Source organism: Clarias gariepinus, chromosome 1 (assembly GCF_024256425.1).
Source record: "Clarias gariepinus isolate MV-2021 ecotype Netherlands chromosome 1, CGAR_prim_01v2, whole genome shotgun sequence".
Classification (NCBI taxonomy): Eukaryota; Metazoa; Chordata; class Actinopteri; order Siluriformes; family Clariidae; genus Clarias; species Clarias gariepinus.
Window position 1 is genome coordinate 24123473 of NC_071100.1, and position 22583 is coordinate 24146055.

General features: G+C 38.6%; 1 protein-coding gene across 7 annotated transcripts in view; it reads right to left on the reverse strand.

Annotated features, from left to right (window-relative positions):
* Window positions 1-364: 364 nt before the first annotated feature.
* htr2cl1 (5-hydroxytryptamine (serotonin) receptor 2C, G protein-coupled-like 1) overlaps window positions 365-22583 on the reverse strand; it is a 130735-nt gene continuing 108516 nt past the window's right edge. For all 7 annotated transcript variants that reach the window (XM_053496560.1, XM_053496508.1, XM_053496525.1 and 4 more), the window contains 2 exons: window positions 10240-10440; window positions 365-2666 (listed from right to left, as the gene is read on the reverse strand). In XM_053496560.1, coding sequence (XP_053352535.1) covers window positions 1735-2666; window positions 10240-10440 — 1133 coding nt within the window. In that variant the 3' untranslated portion in view covers window positions 365-1734. The remainder of the gene's footprint in view (window positions 2667-10239; window positions 10441-22583) is intronic.

Consider the following 22583-nt stretch of genomic DNA (forward strand, 5'->3'; position numbering starts at 1 on the left):
ACTTTGGGCATGGAGTGGGGTACACTCTAGGCAGAGTACCAGCCCATCAATCGGCATACACATACATTGAACACCAATTAGCCTATTCTGCATGTCTTTTGTTGTACTGTGGAGTAATCAGAGGAAGCGAGCCAAGCATGGAGAGAACATGCATGCAGGAATCTAACCCCTTGACTGCTACATCTCTGTCTTTAGGTATAAATGGCATTATGGGTAATGTGAAAATTGAAAGTAAAAAGTAGAATTTTTTTTTTTTTTTACCATTTGCACAATGGAAAAACACATCTTGATTAAAAATAATGCAGGTCATTCAGGGCGAAGTTTTTCCTTAGTAGACATCCCATCATAGAGCAAAACACTGACGCAAATGATAATGGGAGTTTATTAAATAAATAGCAGCATCACAAAAAGGTCATGTGTCAATGATTGCAACAGGAGAAGTGATTCGAACAAACATTCACAGGATTTGGTATAAAACGGCAGTTCGAATGAAGGTCCTTTAATATATACCGAGTACTAAAAGTCTACGCGCTCACAGAACAACACGTATTTACAGCATTTTACACAACAACACACAACTAGAGCTCCTCTGAACACATGGTTTGGATTTGAGAGATCAGTTTTTCAGCTGTCTGAGATGTGGCATTTCGTAACCCTACAGCAGACACCGTGTTTCTGCTCATGCATTCGGTGTGTTTGCGATTCATCACAACACCACTAACGGATATTTACTTTCAAGAGACACTTCTTCGACTGTTGCGGCATCGATCGAGGACGTAACCGTCGAAAGAGTGACATTTCGTGCGATTTCTCAACATTTCTATGTAAATAGAAACCACGTCTCAAACCTCTAAAATGTTTTGAAGCATAGCTCTGGTGCCATACCTTTAGACAGCCAACACAATGCATGCTTGGATTAGAAATGATCTTCAAGATTTGAACTGCATTCCATTCTACAGATTTGTCTAGGATGCGCAATTACAGGTGGGTTTGTGGTTATGAGACCTTCTGCGGACTTTTTTAGGCCTTTCTTATTTTTTTAATTCCTTCAGGTTTAAGGAAATGAAACACTCCAGATCCTTCCACTGGGAAAAAAATGCATTGATTATTATGCATAGATAGTCCTAGGCTGTTACCTACCGATAACTGATGCAAACATTTTTGATGCAAGAGTCATTTATTCATCATTTTGTGATAATTTACCCCCTGCTTCAGTTTCTGGCGGGTAAATGTAGGCCAGCCGTGTTTCTCTCACACCTAAGATGTCATCTGCGATTTTTGTAAAGAACCACATGAGGGAGCTAGAGCTCTCTCGTTGGAAGCGTCATTGCTTATTCACAATGTTTAGTATTAATTTATTGGAAAGGAAAAAAAAATAGATTAAGCCATGCAACACTTTATGGCATTCAGACATCTGAACCTGTTTAAACATATCATCGTCATCATCTTCATCATCATCATATAGATAAAAAAAAAAAAATCAGATTCATTTCCCACACAGTGCATAGTGTCCTGGATTGTCCAAAAGCATGTGAACCAGGTTAGTCCCTGATGCTGTAAATGATCCCCCTGTGCTCCGCCAGCATACATTCTACAGTGTGGTCACAGCCAGCCCCAGTGCTGGTGCGGGTTCCATTGGGGCGGCTCTTTCCTTGAGTAAAAAAACTACTACACAGACACACAGAGATGATCTTGGTGGCCATGCTACAGCAGACAGCTCATAGTCAAAGTGAATCAAACACTGCTGGTGCGTTCTGCCAGTGTATGGCAGCTGTTGACGGACAGCGCCGACATTCCGGTTTGTATCTCTATTCCGATATGAGTGTCAATGTCAAGCAGCTCCAGCTTCTGCAGCTTATTGTCGTCTCCGTTGCGGCAATTACTGTTCCGATCGACGTCCACGCAAATTAGAAGAGGCGTCACGGTGGCCTGCGATTGGCACGGGACGTTGATGGCCACGGGCCTTAGCCGGACTCCGCCATACTTACAGCGCATGTACCTGGAGAAGGCACGCCTGTAGGTCTTATTGAAGAGAGTATATACTAGAGGGTTCACACCTGACGAGATGTAGCCCACCCACACAAACACATTGAGCAGGTCTGAGAGCAAGTTCTCACTGCATGTGTCACGACACAGCACAGACAGCACGTTGGTGATGAAGAACGGGCACCACATGACTAGGAAGAGGAAGAACACCACACCCAGGACCTTGGACGCACGCCGCTCGTTTTTGATGGCCTGCATCATGCCGCGGCGGCCGTGGGATACAGCTGGAGAGCTGAGCTGAGACGGTGCCTCCGAGCCAGCCACCATGGAGATGCTGTCAGGTGTGGCTGGGCTGAGCGAGTTCCCGATCCGCAGACAGTTCAGGCTGCTACGGCGGGAGGGAATCGGGGGCGGGGCCAGCTGAGACGAGGATGAGGATGAGACCGCCGGCTGCAGGGGCTGCTGGGAAGAGGCTTTAGCCTCATAGAGGAAGACAGAGGCTTGACGTTGAAGGGCCTGGACGGTTAAGCAGTATGTGACCACCATGATGACAAGAGGGATGAAGAAGGCTACAAAAGAGCCAACCAGCACAAAACGCTCCTCGTTCAGCATGCAGCTGCCATTTACAAAGACTTTCTCCCTGCTGCGGAGACCGATCACAGGAATAGGCGTGGAAATACCTGGAACAGACAGAGAGACAGAACATTTTGTTAAATGAAAGGACCAATACATATCATATTAAATAATACGGGAGGGAATTACCTAATACAATATTATTACAATACATAAACGCTGATTATATACTATAATATGTACAGAGTCAGCAAAAGATTTAAATATTTTAGTAATAAATATACTGCTAAACATTATATATTGATATATATTATAATATTATGAAAATAATATGGATATATTATTAATATTATATTAATACACATCATACTATTTTTCTTTTCCTGAATTGTGTATACATTCTTTCGGCTGACTGTATACAGTATATACATGAATTGCCACATAAAATTATCACAATACGTAGCGGAATTGATTTACCCCATCTTTAATTACAATAATTATAATTTAGCTTTTTTCATGTCTCTGAAAAAATAATTTATTTTTATTTGATGCGGAGTGTATTTACAACTCTTATTCACTGTTTCATTCTGATCATATGCACAGGCGATTCTCGAGTCTATTGGGATGCTAGGCCAAAAAACAAAAATTGCAAGGAGGCTCTCCAACCAGCATTCATCAACATTATCTTATAAATAATAAATAAGTGTGTCAGCCCTCGGGGCCCCTATACTGGCCTGGGGCACCACGCAGGTGTCTGCTTTGCCTGTTGCCAAGCAGTGCCTCTGATCGAACATTAGTTATAAACATTCACAAGCAGAGAGTTTAATAGTAATATTAAGTGTGTTGACAACAAGATAAAGAGGCAGTGAGTGTAAAACAGCCGTAGTCCACTTCTAGGAGGCTAGGAGTCAGTGAAGTTACATCACTACAATAGTGAATTAGTTAGCTAACGGCATACTCTACAGCATGTAAATCAATACAGGCAGACGCCTAAAACCAACACGTTAATTCGACTTTTGACTTTCTTCCCTATAGGAATCAATCTCTGGAGCCTTAGCTGGAAAAAGATCAGTTTTCAGGGATAACTCAACCCAATGATGTACCCAACACCTCCACTGACTCCTGATAATTTACCTGCAAAATCAAATAAATGAAAGCTATGATGAGTGACGGTATTACTGGGGTACAATACCAATCCAAGTGGAGGTCAGATTTCTAGTTAACTAAGTATGTGTGGCTTCCTCTGCTTACTTACAGCTTGTAAACTAAGAAACTCTGTTCCTACCAAACTGATGAAACTTTATTCAAATGCCCTGATTGTAGGTGGAGTTAACACCGGTTTAATGGCATTTGCAAAACAACAAGAATCCACTATACTGTAGCTCCAGTCTAAATCAGACAAGGAAAGAAAATCCCTACTTTAAATAGCAAGTGCTCTTGTACTGAACATCTGGACTGCTGTTTAGTCAACAAATGGTCAACCAACAAAAGTGTAACGCTAACAAACAGTTGGTGATCTGAGAGCATTTTCATTTTCTTGATTAAAAAATGTCCAGACTTAACAAGCGCAAGAACTATCCAAAATGTCCTCATTGAAACTCCCTCATAACAAACTTCGGAGAATTTCCTGGAAAACAGAATGTAATGTATAGCTGCCTTCTGGCACTTACAGTACCACATCCTTCTACACAGGTGTACTGTATGTGCCATTAATTATGTTGTGAAAGCCTCCTCGATATGACATGTTTTATAACAAAGATCAAAACGGGGAAAAATATGAACTCCCAGACTTGGCACGGTTGTTTGAGCCAGATGGGCTGGCTTGGGTATTTCTGCTGTTCTCAGAGGGTTTAAACACACATTAATCTATAGAGTTTACACAAAATGGTGTAAAAATGACTGGCATGTATGCAGACTGAAATGTCTTGTTGATGAGACAGTTCAAGAAGACAATGAGCAGACTTGTTCAAGTGGAAAGGTATGTTACTGTATAATAACTGCTCTTTGTAAGTGTGGTGAGCTGACGCTCTGCCCAAGTTTTAGATTCTTTGTCACTAGCTGTAAGGTTCATCAAAACTGTTAAAGACTGTGAAGGCACTGAAATAAAAGGTGCTGAGGAGGAGAGACAGCAACCAACACCTTTAACAGTCCACTGCCTGTCTGGATAAAAGAGTCTACTGAACAGATATGGCAGAAGTACACAAAATCAATACTCAAGTTATAAAACAAGTATTTGCCCACTAGTACTATAAGTAGGAAAGTGCACATACTCCACATAACTGATTTTTTTTCTGGATGTCAATCAGACTGAGTTATTAATAAACAGAATAAAAAAAATATATGAAAGCAATCGAATCTGATGTTGTTGATAATATGTACTGTGTGTGCACTGCAAGTAGAGATTTGTTTTCTGCTGAAATCTGAAATGTTCATTATTTTTACCAGAATGAAGTCTACATTAATAATAAATAAATAAATGTACACATTGGTTTTATTCAGATGCTTCACAAGTTCATGAAACATTTTAAACATTACATGAGATAAGATTTGAACACAAGTAACATCAATAATTTGACTGGTTGGTTTAGACCTGGCTGGATTGAAAGGAGTGAAAACTTTTTAGACAAAAGACATTACAGCTAGAACGTTGAATAACCTTCAGCATTGCTGGGTTTTATGGATAATGAACATATCAGTGCAAGCAGTGAAAACAAGAACTCTGTCATGCTTGTAGTTTTATTTCAAAAGAACTGGGCAAATCTGCCACAAGGATGTTTAATATGATTCGGCGATGCCCCAACGAGTCAGTCGTGGTGTTTCGAGTGGCATGTGTGCTTCAAGAGCGGAAGAACATCAGTGGAAGACCTTCAACAAGCTCAACCACTAAAAATGTTGAAACAACATAGCAACATGCGTGTGTTGATCATTGGAGACCAATCCACGACATCGCTGCCGCTGTTGGTGTCCATACGGAACAGTCTGGGGGCCAGGGGTAGCTCAGTGGTTAATGCATTGGACTACGGTTCAGAAGATCCCACAACCACCAAGTTGCCACTGTTGGGCCCTTGAGCAAGGCCCTTAACCCTCAACTGCTCAGATGTATAATGAGATAAAATTGTAAGTCGCTCTGGATAAGAGCGTCTGCCAAATGCCTTAATGTAAATGTAAATGTCTGGGCAATCTTTACATGTGATTTGAACATGCGCCATGTAACCACCAGGTTCGTCCCAAGGCTGCTGACCCAGGAGCAGAAGCAGAATTGCGTCAAAGTCTGCCAAGAACTCCATGGAGTATGCCATGGGGGACGCATCCTTCATGTCAAGGATCATTACCATTGAGGAAAATTGGGTGTATGGGTATGACCCTGAGACAAAGCAACAGACTTTACAGTGGAAAAGCCCATCCTCTCCACAACTGAAAAAGGCGAGACAGGTCCGCAGCTTAAACAAGTGCATGCTTATTGTCTTTTTTGACATTCGCAGCATTGTGAATCAAACATTCATCCTCAGAGGCTAGACAGTGTATGTATATAAGAAGTGGATTTTCAAAGAGGATTCGAGAGTTGAAATCAGTGATGGCACAATGCATCACTTATGATTATATATACATACATACTGTAGAGAGAGAAAAAGCAAGAGCGTGTGCAAATTGAATGCTCTATGTGAGTTGTGAGTTAATAAAAAAGTTGAATAAGTAAAAATGCCATCTTTTGTATTACTTTTGACACAGCCCTCGGACTTACTACACTTTATGATTTGTTATGAATTGTCAAGACTTGTCAAGAACTGCTATAAATTCTTTTGACGCTCCTAAAATTTATCAAGTCATGCTACTATTTTTGGTGATGGACCATATAAAAGGCAGTGCATTTTCAGAGATTTATATTCAGGTTCTGTCAGCTCATCTGTTAACAGCGATGTGCATATCCCCGTTTTTATACTTTGCTATGAACATCCTTTATATTAATATTAAACCTAAAACTTTACATCATCTATCTCGGCAAAGCTAGTAAAAAATAAGCACTTAGCAAACAATATATGACTAAAGTGTGCTACATTATTGGTGAAACTAAAGTTCTACTAATGTACTGTACTGTACTGTTGGTGTCAATATGGAATGTAGCCTACATATAAACTTATTGGCTGGCATGATCGTGAGGGCAGATGTGATGTTTAAAACAGTGTGTAGCAAGACCACAGCAGTGCTTAGTTCAAAAGTGGAAACTCATGACATATAGATGTATAGTTAAATATTAGAAAATCACAGAAATTCTGCACATTTTTTTTAATTTATGACCCATTATGAAGAGATATAAACCACCCAAAAGTCACAAAGAACCAGCGCAATGCACTGACCTATATAATAACCTATTAATTATTCTTTATTAAACGTTAATAAATGTTAATAAAAGTGTTTCATTTACAGGCAAGTGCAACATGATTTGTGTGTGTTCATATTTAAGAGTGCAAATACTTGTGGGCTTGTGAGATTGTGTGTCTTGCCTCGTACACAGTTTGCTTGTGCATTTCTGAACAGCTTAAAGAATTCTGCTAAAGCTAAATCATTTTGGTTTATGCATTCAAAAGACATTGTCTTGTATTGCTGGAGTGCAGTAAACTATTGTGGACACTAGTGGGCAGCCTAGAGCTGTAAAAGTAGCTTGGCGTCTCGTAGAGCCTCTTACTGATGGCGAGGGAATCCTGGTCAAGTGGACTGTACTAGAGATGCAGATCAGGATTGGCATCAAATTTCACAAGCAGCGTTAACAGATATCTGATATGTGCAAATATCCGTTTAGAAACTTGACACCTACTGCAGATCCCGGATCATGTTACACAAATATACAGAGTCTCAGATATCATAGAAGATATTGTATGGATGCAGAGCTTTATCCGTAGCTCACGGTACAGAGCCTCTGAGCTGATACCTTTCTTAAGTTATTTTTAAAACAAAATATGTAAGACAGAAAATTCAAATGATTTCTCACAGCAAATAGACTCTTTTTTTGCATATGCTCACTAAATTATTAACTAGAGGCAACGTATTTAATATAACATTCACATATAACATTTACACAATATATTTAACTGCGGGTTTCACAGACTCATGACATGCCTTTGGTATTCTCATAGCCACAATAATAATAATTAATGTTTATGGCTTTGAAATATCAACTCATGGGCCGGATTTGTTTACTTATTAATTAATGCCCATGCCTTTAAAACAACAACAACCACCACCATGTCACCTCACCTCAGAGCCGCCTTCCAATTAAAATCTATGAAATAAAACATTGTTATCGAAGACGATGAAGAAAATAACATCATGACACACAGCTATATATAATGTGTCCTGCTCTCATGTCTGTTTCTCTTTCATGACTATCATCTATACACTCAGTAGGTGCTCTTGCTCTAACAGACTGCTGTGTAATAAACGTAAAAGATATTTGCACTGCCATTTTCCTTTCCTGTTGTTCTGCGACTGTGAGTCACAAAAAAACCATGAACAGTTGATATGTTCACACCCTGCATTACAATTCTCACAGGCTCACAGACTGCACCGGAAAAAAAAAAAAAATCTATCTTGATAAGGCTAATCATTATTCTGCATCTGTTAGTGAGAGTAGCGGATCTGCCTGTTCAGATGGGAATCACTAAATACATGCTGTGCTATTACAGTTAGCTAAAAGAGCTTAAGGCAATGTTTCCGTCAAACATCCAAAACATGCATGGTATTGTTAATGCCAAATGGACTGTGGTGAGGATTTCAGAATTTTTTGGGGGGTTACTATGAGCCTTGTATTAGCTCAATATGTATAGTACAACTTTTAATTCAATTTCAATTTTATTTATATAGCGCTTTTAACAATGGTCATTGTCTCAAAGCAGCTTCACAAAATGAAAAGAGAATTTATGGAAGTGTGTATGAGTGAGAAAAAAATGTGTTTAGATAATAATGAGATGGTCCCTGATGAGCAAGACAGAGGTGTTGGCGACAGGAGCAAAGAAGAACACCCTAAGATGGCAACAGGAAGAAACCTTGAGAAGAACCAGACCAAACAGGGAACCCATCCTCATGTGGGTGATAATGGATAACAGGAATTATATAGCGACATCATGTGTGTTAGGCAGCTGGAAACTCTCCTTTGCCTTTTCTCATCTGCTTGTAGACCTCTCAGATCTTTGTTTCTTTGTTTTTGCACCATTCTGTATAAACTATAGAGATATATGTTATTCTGTTTCTGGAACACTCAAACCACTGGTACATCTGGCACTAATAACCACGCCACAGTTAAAATCACTAACATGACTAACACCTTCCCCATTCTGATGTTTAATTTAAACATAAATTTTAAACACGTGACCAGTATGTGCATGATTTTATGCAGACATTACAGGCTGATCTGGTTCATTGGGTAATCTGCATAATATGCAACTTGCCAGAGAGAGAGTGAGAACTCCTTTTTTTTTTTTATTTTACTCCTTTTTTTTTAACAAATGAAAGCTTTTAAAAAGTTTTTTACCTTTACAGCACTGTGGTATGGAGCACTTAGTTCTCTGGACTCAAGTCACTTCACTTTGGAGCGCAGCATCAATTTTTTCCCTGATACAGTACATATGTTAATAGCTGCACTGAACGAAACTAAACAATGTTATTGATGCTGAGCGCCGCATGAAGAAGCCATTCGACCTTAAACAGATAATATTTAGTACTGCACTTAAACTTGTGTCCATAAATACCTAGAATTCTCTATATTACTCAGCAGAGCACCTGGGCACTGGGAGGGGTATTACATGTGACATGGTGCTAATGTATTGCATTGCATTGCATTACGCAATCACACACTATGGGCAATTTAAAAACACTATTTAGCCTAATTTGCATGTCTTTGCTGGAAACCGGAGGAAGTAGAGAAAACCCACCAAGAACATGCAAACTCCATGCATACAGACTGAAGGCGGGAATCAAGCCCTTGACCCAGGAGGTTTGGGGCTACAGTGTTAACCACTACGCCGCCGTGCCGCCACCTAGAATTAAATTTTAATAAAAAACTACATGGCTAGTAACCAAAGAAAGGCAAATCTATATTTTATTTTATTTTAGTGGGCTCATTTATTCTAAACCAAACAATTAGGATTCACTTGCTGCTCTGTGCTCTGTTCTACTCCCTGCTTCAGGCTAATCTTGCATTAGACCGCGCTTGAGGAAAACATTAAATTAGTTCCTCCTGTCTTAAATGACGTAGCCTACAAGCGAACACAGTAATGACATCTTTATCTTCCCATTTTGCCACGTTGGGCGGGGTGTTCTTGGAGAAGCACTTTAGGATTGATGTTGCATCAGTGGTGGTACTGATTCATCTGTCAGTATGCTTGAAAAATAAAGATGTACTGAGCTCGTGGAGGTGTTAAGTTAATATTTTTTATCACTTTTTACAAGTAGTGAAACTGCCATCTGGGTTCTTGTTACTATCTCTGATTGCATTAAAATCCTCTGATTGTTATTGCTAACTCAGGCATTTTATTTCTCTTTACAATCTTGGTGCTCTTATGTCTCTATAAACATCACTCCATCTTTTTAGGTGAGCTGAAGATGCTAACTTGGAAAAAAGAAACCATACGTATCTGTGGTTCATTACACGACCCAGATTGTAGAAAATGTGCTGTAAGCTCTGACCTATAGAGATGGTCCAGACAGCAGCGATTTTCATCATGGCTTTGGTGCGCGAGTTAAAGCGGCTGTGTTGGATGGGGTTGCAGATAGCCACGTAGCGGTCGAGAGAGATGGCGCACAGGTGCATGATTGAGGCCGTGGAGAAAAGCACATCTAGGTAGATCCATATCGGGCACAGAGCATGAGGAAGCGGCCACTCGTAGTCTACAACAAAAGGAACACACACAAAGAGTTCTGATGAATAAAAGAAAAGCTTTTAGATGTCCTTTTTTAATTAGCCTAATGCTTTTCATTAGATATGCTGATCTAATGGTTCCCAAGAGTCTGCCTTTTTGCATCTAGATTACCATTAAATGTTGGATACCAGCGCTTGGATTTTTTGTTTCCTACAGATATCCTGCAGGGCAAGATGATTACACCTATAAATACTTCAACAAACTCATTATCAGACATCAGACTTGAGTTGTGGACTTTTAAATCCCTTCTATCAAATACATCTCGATTCAGTTGCACATCACCAACACAAAACCATGACCTACAGAATCATTTAACGCTATCTGTGTCTTCTGGCACTATAAATTAGAGAAGCGTGTAGGATAATAAGAGGGAAAAAAAGTAATTTGATTCTTTACACTGCATTAAAAAAAAAAGTTTTAGTTCAAAATGAACTAGATAGGATAAGAGTGTGGGGAAAAGAAAAAGTGAAAAGGAGAAGGCATGATAACTAGAAGATTGATTTGGGGAAAGAAACAAGATCAACGTGTTCAGTTTAGTAGATTAAAGCATTATTGTAATGGAATAAAGGCTGTGTGTAGAGGTTTTAAAGAAAAAAAAAGGATAAAGGAAAAGCCTAGTGTATAGGAGAGGAACTTAAAGCTGACATTTGAGACACTAAGAAACGTTTCACCACAAGCTTCTGCAACCAGCGTCTGACCTGACTGCTTTCAAAGCCTTTTACGGCTGTAATAATGATGAGCTTTGGTAATTAGAGATGAAAAACAATACACAAGGACTTCATCTTGTAGATCAAACGAAACACCTATATTTGACTCTCTCTCTCTCTCTCTCTCTCTCTCTCTATATATATATATATATATATATATATATATATATGTGTGTGTGTGTGTGTGTGTGTGTGTGTGTGTGTGTGTGTGAAAATCCACTAAACAATCTTAAATTAGTTTGTGACTAAAATACATAAATAGACAGAAAGATAGATAAATAGAAAGATAGATAGATAGATAGATAGATAGATAGATAGATAGATAGATAGATAGATAGATAGATAGAGTACATTATTAATTCCAGAGAGAAACTGTAATGTAGCAACAGCCAGTTCATTAATTATACAACAATATACAAGCAAACAAGCTGCTGAAGAATATTGAAGGCTAGGTTAAATTTTTTAATTTTTAATTCTAGTTGTGCCTGCGATTTCATTGAAGTGGAATTTAACTGCAAACTCATAAGTGCGTATTACAAAATGTACAGCGCCATCTGTTGAATTTAAAGAACTAATGATTTTTTTCAAGGTCGATCATTTCTTTACTGTTCACAATACTATAGTCAGGTGGGTGTTTAAGAAGGTGCATTACCAAGGTAAAATATTGTATAATTGGAATATACTGCTTCTATATACTGTAGATTATGAATGTTTATACAGTTGATCTGATGCTGGTGCACCTTCAGATCCATCACAACCCTGACCAGGATAAATGACTTCCTGAAAAAGGACTGACATTATTTTTAAATCTAGCGGCTAACATTACAATTAGAGTTTTTTTTTACTGTTAAAAAACTGATGCCAGGTGCAATTCCATTACATCCTGCTAGGCACTGTAGCTTAACTGCAAAGCTTGAAACCACTGCAATAGAGAATCACATTATTATGTTCCATAATTGTCCTTGCAGGCATCCTTTCACTGTAGCGCTTTATTCCCCTTAAGGGCAGTGGTACAGACAGCCAGCACGGGTCGTAGCACTCAAAACAGACAACGAGACAGGATTTAAGTCCTGCAGCTCCAATTCTTCTTCCCTCTGATCAAGATTTCACTCATGATTTTCCAGGCTCTCCCCTGTTCTGTGTCATTACAGTGCTGCACCAGGCTACTAATACATGAAAGAATAATAAGATTAGAGAGAGAGAGGTTGGGGAGAAATAGAGGACAGTAGAAATGAGACAGAGGATATAATCATGATCTTTTCATCTTTTGTATGGATTGTCATTTTATCATGTCATTTCTATACCTTATAAACTGAGCCAGAGTTTCTTGTATTTTTTTTACTGTCTTGAGGAATAGTTCTCAAGGCTTCCTGAAGAACATTTTGGCTCTCATTTTGAGTCCAGTCCCTGTATCTGAGCAGTTTCAGAAGAGTGTATTTTGTTTGTTAAGCCACACAGTAACCTATGAATCATTCAACCATAAAAGCATCTAACTTCAATTTAATCTACATCATTTAAATTTAACATGAATAAATGATGAGTGGCTCAAGACCTTTGCTGCATATCAGAAGGCTGACTGAACACATGTTAGATATGCAAGTATATCCTCCTGACTACCGGCAGTTAAAATTTGTCCTCTCTAGAGGACATTTGTAAACTTGAATATCTTCCATATCCTGCATGCTATCTAATTGACTCCTCTTGTGCTTTAAAGAGGACATTCATGACTTTTAAATGATACCAGATTTATAGGGGTGGGGCTTTGGGAACTTCCTCTTCCTCCTTTAGGAAAATGGCATCTATCACCACCAGGACATTTTATGGAAAGAAAAAAAAGTAGTGCTTAATCTTTTTTATTGATAAAATTTTATCTTGAAATGTTTTATTTTACATAAATCTCTAAAAAACACTTTAATGAATTTTCTAATGTAATGTATGAATGTTTTTCCATCATAAGTGAGCATTTAAAAAAATGTCCTCCTTAGTGGACAGTTGTAATTATTACCAAAATTTTGATTATCGTAAGCAGGAAGGGAGTCACTTTCAGAGGCAGAGAGAATTTTGCTGCAAATTGTTGGTGAAAACTCAGATAATAAGTTGTCAAATGAGGAAGATGAAAATGCAGAGTTTGAGGCAGAGTCAGGGAGGTCAGAAAGCACAGATGATGTTCAGACAGGGCAAACAGAGACAAGAGACAGCGAGAGAACAACCATCCACATCTGGTCATCGTCTCCTCTGGGCCAAGACTACGATGTACACCCTGTCATTGTCTTCTAAATATATATCACTATTAACAGTATCTATAGGTTTTTACTTTTTACTTATAATAATAATTTTCAGATAAATTATATATTCTGATAAATCTAATAACGTTTCATGCTTTTTTAAGATTCGCCAGTTCGCCAGTATGTTCCCAGGGAAACCATACCCAACTGGACTGAAGGTGTTTGTCTTGGCCACACCAAATGGCGTGGTCTTAGATTTTGTTGTGTACCAAGGCAAGACCACCTTCCCAATCACAGCAGGACAGGGCAACGTAGCACAAGCTGTTCTTCAGTTGACTAAATCTATTCCCAGAGAAACCCACTTGTTCTTTGACCAATACTTTATGACCGTCAACCTTTTGAACACCCTGGTGGAGAAGGGGCTATCGCGGCTATCGCTTCTTGAAATATCATACCCCATAACCAAGAAATACATACTAGAGAGGCACATTTCCTGAAGAAAATATGAGTGGTGCTTGCCGTGGCATCATAGACGATGCTATGATGTCAAATCTATGATGTCATAGCTGATGTTGGTCTCAATGTTAAGTCTCTGGGACTTTTTGGGGCGGGGGCAATTAACCACCCACCCCTTAGAAAAGTCATAGCACCCCATTCCCGAATAAGGCGCATGATTTGACACCTCATTCATGGGTCTACGACAAACGATGTAGGACTAGTTACGTGCCAAACTTTTGTACGGAAGAAGAAGAAAAAAAAAGAAGAAGAAGCCTAAGAGATAACAATAGTAGTGCTTCGCAAGCACCACTAAAAAGTTCAAAATACAAACACCACACTAACAATGATGTGTTAGTTTCAGTCAAAGTTTATACTGATTCTTGATATTTTCTTTGTAATTTCCTTGTGGTGTTCATGGTTTGTTTTCGGTTGTCCAGTGTGGTGGACACAACATATTGTGAAAATAAAACTTAAAAAAAAAAAAAAAACTTGTCAGTATGCTCATTGCCTTTCAAACAATTAGAAAAAGGAAAAATAAAAGTAATTTGAATTTTTTTTTTTTCTGGTGGTCAGGAGGATATGCAGACATATACAGAAAACACATTAAACTAGTTACGTTTAGGTACGAGTCGAAAGTTTGGACCCCTTCTAATGCAATGTTTTTGTTTATTGATTAATTTTCTCCATTCTAGACCAATACTGGAGATTTTCAGATCAGTTGTGTCAGTTGTAATTTTAAGACATGAAGGTCAGTTCCTCTGGAATAGTTCTTACAAGAACAGTATTGTCAAGTGCATTGACAAAACCCATGAAGCACCATGATGAAACTGTCTCTCATGAAGACCATCCCAGCAAAGCAAGACCAAAACTTATACTGGGAACCAAAGGCACTCACCTTCACCTTAGGCAAAACTGTCTGATTGAATTCTCTGTAGTGCCCCCTACTGGAATCTTTCATTAACACGCATAAAGTAAGTGTACGAACAAACTGTGTGAATGAATTGACTGTGTGAATGCATGGCTTTTACTCAAGTATATTTCCTCTCTAAAAGGCCAATGTGTAACTACATCACTGTTTTTATGTAGAGAAGAAACACAAGCTAAATCCTACATTCACCACTAGCAGTAGGTAGTTGAATTGCATTGTGCACTTAGTTTTTTCCCCCCCAAAATTAGTGTTAGTGGTCCCCATCATTGTGGACATACAGTATGAACATCTTTTTTTTTTTTATTTCTTTTTTTTCAATGTGACCATGAGCAAAACAAATCAGCAAGCAATGTGCAACCTGGAACGCTGCCCGCTTGTTTGTTTTGAAAGACTGCATACCCTGTGGCCTAGCCAGAAATTTATTTCAAGGAGGTGATGAGGAAATATGCCAAATCATTGTGTGATCTGTACAATTAAATTGATACATGCATTCATGCACTTGGGATGGATGCCAGGCAGCATTCGAGGCAGCGTTGGCATTCAGAATTTGTACATAAAATTTCACTGACGACAATTACACAGGAAAATTATTTAAATACCATGCCAGAAATGGGCATTTTATCTCATGAAACCAGATCTACCGTACTTATTTTGTCACCTGAATGTCCCTGAGCTCTGAATGGAGTTGGTTGGATTTTAAACAGAAATAGGAAAATGCATGAATACTATTGGTTTAACATGTTTCTCACCATAGCTTCTGGTAGCCAGTACAACAACAATAATAATAATAATAATAATAATAATCTTAATAAAAAAAGATCTTCCTTTCACAACTGGTTTTATGTGATTATAACAATTGAAATTGAAAAATAAAAAATAGCACATTTACCTGCAAAACAATATAATTTTATCTGAATACCAGCTGCACTGTATGTGTGTTACGTTATATTATTTACAAATACAAATAAACATTTCTAGCTGGCAGAAAAATATTTCAGGGGTCTTGAACCCCCTGCCGACTTGCCTTCTAAAAGGTCAGAGCAATTCCTCTTAAAGTGAAGACAGCAAGAAGAATTTTTAAATTGTAAAAGTTTAATGCACTGTGAATGTCTAGAACTTGCAAAAATTGCCATTTTCAGTGTTCTCACTACGAGTGTTTGTCTACTGCAGCTCACTGGTCTGTGGATAAAGATTTCCTTCTAGGAAAAAAGGCCTACAAACGGATGGCAGCAAATAAATCAGAAAGCCAGTTTAAACAGGAGGACAGAGACTGTGAGTATGAATGCGTCAGATGTAATGATTCAGCGTGGTTATTTACCAATGTTCTCAAATGAAAAATGCAGCACCGAGTGACGGCCTTTCATAACGTTACCGCTGTTCTGGCAGCATGGAGCCCAGCATGACACTTAGTCCACGCTGACTCATTTAAAAACAGCTAACTCACCAATATTCCGATGGCCCTGAAACAGCACTGCGCAGAATTATTAATAACCAGTCAAGACAGCTCTATATATTGTTTACTTACTATGAATGATTGATGAAACTGACAGAGAATAAGGGGGCACTATATGATCTTCGCAGACTGTGTGTGAGAAAGAGGCGGACACTTCATCGCTGCAGGGAACATCTTTAAAATATGTCTGCAATAGGGCCGGATAAAGGCAGGATTTGACCATCTGGTAGTAATATCGGCCACTGTCTATTTTCAGCCCGAGACACGGTAATATAAACAGCACGCAGGGAGACTATGTTTCACAACACATTCCTTATCCAGCAAAAAGAGCTAGCATTAAAATTAAACAGGGCACGATTAGCTTACTTGTTAAACTCTTACAATAAATCCAAAGTTGCTTAATTAAAGAATGGAGCACGGTAATGTGCATGGGTTGCAATAAAATGGCTACGATAAAATTTGACTGTGTATGTTTAGGTTTATCTCAGGGAACAGAACCCAGTAAACAGCCACACATGCAGACATTGATAGAAATGATTGGGCCAGTCTTATCTGCCCTTAATTGGCCCACAGAAAGGTATTATTATTGATCCACAAAAAGAAAGGCATAAAAAACGTCAAATGACCAAACAAAAACCGTTAAATTAAGAACAAATGTGCAAAAATATTAAATTTACAGAAATTATTTCTATAATTATTTCTATATATATACTGTAAATCTTTTACAGAGAAACATCATTATTTTAAAGATTTTTCCCCACATTTATACAATTAAACACCTTCATTAAACTAAAAGTTAAGCAGTGAAATACAGTTATTTTACAGATTTTTACCCAAATTTATACGATTTAACATCTTCATTAAAACAGCACTAGATGTTTAGCAGCAAAATGTTTTTATTTTACAGTTTTTTCCCCAAAAATTATTACAATCAAACACCTTCAATAAAGCAAAAGCATTATTTCGCGTCAGGTCCCGCCCTCACTCCAGCTGCTGATCAGCCAATCAGAAACAATATTAGAATGTTCCCGCCTCCAGCTTCTGATTGGCTGTGACAGCTGTGACAGACTTGGAAAGATCTTGGAGTTTTCGCTAACGTTTTTGGTACAAAAATAAAACCATCGTTCCCCTCATACAAGCAAAATATCAAAGTGTAACGTAAAGCGCTGCTTTAAAAGAGCTACACAGCAAATAGATTATCCTTGTGTCAGAATATTCAGGCCTGCATTAAGAAAGCTGATGGCTACATTGCCATGGTGATGTTTCAGAACAAATGTCATAAAAAAAAAAGGTGTGTCAGTCTCCTACATTGTTTTTACAGTTGTTGAAGGCATAAAGGCGATACTATAGCCTACATGTAAGTCTGGGGCCTCTGCTGCCCTACCTGTGCCACTTACTGTGGATAATCTTTTGAAAAGTCATGAAAAAATGCTAACTTGCATCTAAAACTTGAATGTCAAAGTATTATAAAACTAATATGATTTACCTTAAAATTACAAAGAAAAACATTAAATTTTTAGTATGAATATTAACCTTTATCTAATGAGTTTTATATTTAAATAAAATGTATTATTGTAATTTTACATAAACTTATACGTAATTTACAATAACAGAATTCTTTTTAAATAATATGGTATTTTTACTGTTAAAAAATGTGAAATTTGTTTTCAGTATATAAATAATACTTACAAAAACAGTCGACTTAATAATTTACAGATAATATCTGTAATTTTACAGAGATTTGTATATAGTTTTTTTTTTTAAAAAAAGGAAAACTGCTATACAATTTTAAAGTCTTTTTTTTTTTTTTTTTGTAAAATTAGGACTTTATTTTTACAGTGCATTCTGACTTACTTTGATCTGGCTCCTTCATATACATCCTATCTATTTCAGTCCTGGTTACATTAGAAGTCTTATGCAACAATTTCCTTCATGCCTTCAGAAGCCATATTAAACGCTAACCAAAACCTAGACCATGATACAGTATGTCATTCAGACTGTGACCTGAAAAGTGATCAAAGTTTGCCATGATTAAGGACGAATCCATTCTTTTTATGTGTTCGGAGTTATTAGGCAGACTTCCAGAGTGAGGATACACAGATGCTTCATACAAGGGTGTCTCTTTTTCTGCGATACCGTCCCCACTTCAGACTCAGTCAGATTTCTGTTCTTGGCTGATAAGAGTAAAACCAAATGTAGTCTTCTGCCTTTATAGTCTGTTTCAATGTTTGTGTTCTGTGTAGCATGTTCTGTGATGCTTGTTTGCTCAAGACAGATGTAATGAGTGCTCATTTGAGTTACTGTACCAAAGCCTTCCCATCAACACAAACCACTCTCTCATCAACAAGGCGTTTCCACCTGCGGATCTGCCACTCACTGGCTGTCTTCTGCACTGCTCTGTGTAAACAGGGAAAATCCCAGGTGTTTCAGAAATACTCAACCCGAAACGGCAACTGCGTCACAGCTAACGTCATTCATATCAGATTTTTCGTGTGATGTGAACAATAACTGCAGCTTTTGACATGTCTGGCATAAATATATATACAGAGTATATAAACAGACATTAAAGGTGAAAAAACCTTTCTAATTTAATACAACAATTTTCATGGCACCTGCAAGTGGGTGTGATATATTAGGTAGCAAGTGAACATTTTGTCCCTAAAGTTTGTGTGATGAAAGTAAAGAAGAAAAAAAAAATGGTAAAGCATAAGGATTTGAGTGACTTTAACACAGGCCAAACTGTGATGGCTAGACGACTGGGTCAGAGCAACTCTAAAACTGCTGCTCTTGTGGGATCCTCCCAGTCTGTAGTGGTCACTTAGGGCACGAGGAGGGGTACACCCTGGATGGGATGCTATTTCATTACAGGTCACACACACACAGTACACACAAACACACACACACTCACAAGCTCATTCATTAATTAACACACTAGGGGCAGTTCAGGAATTCCAATTAGCCTAATCTGCATGTCTTTGATGTGTGGGAGGAAACCAAAGTACCTAATCGGCTGTGGTTTTGAAGGAAACCCACCAAGCATGGGGAGAACATTAAAACTCCATGTATACAGACTCCAAGGAAGAAATTGAACCCGGACCCTGAAGATGCAAGGAGACAGTGCTAACCACTATGTCACCATGCCACGATTTGCAGTGGTCAGGACATACCAAAAGTCGCCTTAGGAAGGAAAACCAGTAAAACAGTAAAGGCTGGCCTGTGTAATCCGGTCTAATAGAAAAGCTATTAGTTTATGCAGGTTTCGTTAGAAAGGAGTCAGAACTCACAGTGGATTACAGCTTGTTGTTTATGGGGCTGCGTATTCGCAGACCAGTCAAGGTCCCCATGATAACCCATGTCCACCGCCAAAAGTGCCTACAATGGGCATGTGAGCATTATGGACAATAAAGCAATGGAAGAAGTTGGCTTGGTCTGATGAATTACATTTTCTTTTATATCATGTAGATGCCCAGGTGCGTGTACATGTATGTTACTTACCTGGGGAAGAGATGATGCCAGAGTGCACTATAGGAAGAGGGCACGCTGGCAGAGGCAGTGTAAGGTTTGGACAATATTCTGCCGGGAAACCTTGGATCCTGCCATTAATGCGGATATTACTTTGACATATACCACCTACCTAAACATTGTTGCTGACCAAGTACACACCTTTATGGAAGTGGCGTACGTTGATGGCAGTTTGATGAGTTGACTTGGCCTCCAAATCCTATAGATCTCAATCCATTTGGACATAGAAGGAATGTGCTAGAGAGACAAGTCCGATCCATTGAGGGGCCCTCTAAAAATGACCAAATTTAAAGGATGTGCAACTGACAGCTTGATGGCAGATACCACAGCACATCTTCTGATGTTTAATGGAGTCCATGCTTCATTGAGTCACGGCTGTTTTGTTGGCAAAAGAGGGACCTGCTCAATATTAGGCGGGAGGTCTTTAGTGACATTATGCACTCCAGCTGGCAATGGACTCCACAAGTTTGTCCAAAATCTGACAATTCATTTTAGATCTAAACCATTAGAGTGTTGTCTGAACACCTGCTTCAGTAGAAGAAGATGAGAAAAGAGCAAGAAATTAAGAAAGTCTCACTTTCTGTAGACGTATATAAAGACAGTGAGCGCAATCGTTTGTAGTTGTGCTGCACTTTATTGTTCAGATTCAGATCTGATATACGTGGTGACAGGCGATGCAGACAGGCAACAGCTCATCAATAAACCGCGTGGCTTTAAAGTGACACTTCAGTGAATGAGGATGTCTGACTACGTCACACTGTTTTTACATCTCAGCCTTGCATCCTTAAAAAGGGGGATTCATGCCTTTGTTCTGTCATCTGCTGTTCAAACGTCTCGTTTGTGTTCATTCACTCAGTCTGATGATTGCTTCCTGACTGTTACCACATGTTGCCTGCTTTTGACTTTGTTTATTTACACCCTCTGTTATACAGTATATGTGGAGCTGTCATTTTACTTCATCTACCATGTTAGTTCTAGGCTTGGTTTCTGGGTTCCCTTGTTTAATTAGGTCTGTTTAACTTTCTGGTTGCTTTCACCCTGATCTCTTTTGACCTGTGCCTGATGTACCAGCTGTACTTACTTGAATACAGTCAATAAAAATGATTGCACTTGTATCCTAAAATTATCCAGGGCAAATCTCATTTATTTATACTGAGATATATGGTAATTATTCTAAGAAGTGTAAAGCATGTTGAGTGTAAAGCACAGGTTAAAAAAATATTTTGAGAGCAGAATTAAAACTTCTTTAATGAGCTGGAGATGACCTCCTACTGGACCTGCAGTAAAAAAAAGCTTTTTATTATTTTTGCAGGATGTGTCTAAGTATGGGTGGCACAGTGGTGTAGTGGTTGGCACCGTGGCCTTACGCATCCAGAGTCGAGGGGTCGATTCACACCTTCGGGTGTGTGTGCATGGGGTTTACTTGTTCTCTCAGTGCTGGGTGGGTTTCCTCTGGCTACGTTCTCATTGGTTTTTTAATTGTAGTGTGTGTGTAAGCTCATTTCCTGTCATGATTTTGCACTTTCTCCATGGTGTACGCCACCTAGTGCCCAGAGTCACCATGGATAGGCTCCTGCAACCCTGTACAGAATAAATAGTGTAGAGAATGATTGAGGGAGAGAGCGTCTATTTGTGTACGGTAGAGTGAGAGAGAGAACAACCTCTTCACACCTTTCTCTGTTCGCATACTGACATACATGACATATATAAAAAGCCTTTTTCTATAATGTGACTGAAGCTTTTCATGTGGGGTGGATTTTTTTTCTTTTTTTTTCACCCACTCTGATAAACAGATGCATTATTTACCACAAAGAAAAATGATGAAAATTGGATTATGAAAAAATTGTATCAAAGACTAGAAGGGCAAAGTGTCATTGAACCTTCTGCTTTCTTATATTTTTAGAGCCTTCCTACTTGTTCCCACTAAAAAATGCTTAGCAGTGTATTAAACGCATACTAATTACATTTTGTCTCATTTGCAACAGATTCTCTCAATCGCATTCAACGCCAGATGCATTCCCAAACCAAGAGCACAGCCGCAAATGATGAAACGAACTGACAATCAGAACAGGACGGCTAGATCTTAACTACGCATGCTCATTGCTGATTGGCTGCGAATTTCAGGGGTGAAGTTTAATATCCTCAACAGTATGTTCCTGAATGGTCCAGTGGTAAGCACGCAGGTCTCTAACCACCGGAGTTCCGCTCAGGCCATTGGTTTGGTAGTAATATTAATTTGGAGTTGTTTTTGTGCCAATGTGTTTGGGGGCCATTTGCTTCACATTACCCCATCACCATGCAAGTCAACGCTGTTTTAATATCATTTGATCAAAGTAATTCTAACTTTTAAAAACAACCCAACGTTGGCTGAGGAATTAAAATCACCGCAACCAAAATCCCTGCTGGCGAATGGGTTTTGCGCTCCATCACAATTCATATTTATGACCAGTGTTTAAACATTACTTTCTGTAGCACTGTTATTTCATCATTAGATTATTTTGAGCACAAGCTTTTCATTTTTTTTTTAATCCACATGCAAATTATTCATTTCGGTCCAGAGTCAGAAAGGACCGTCAGATACAACGGTAATCAAATTCTTTCTTTTTCTTTTCCTTTTTTCTGGGTGTACTCGATCTGCTAATTATTTCAGCCTGGCTGTTACTGTGTCATCATTCCTGAGATTCCACTTTCACTCAAGACTGATAACGATAATACACTGAACGCTGAAGACACACGCACCCACACACGAACAGATCGTCAATGATAAAGTTGATTGAA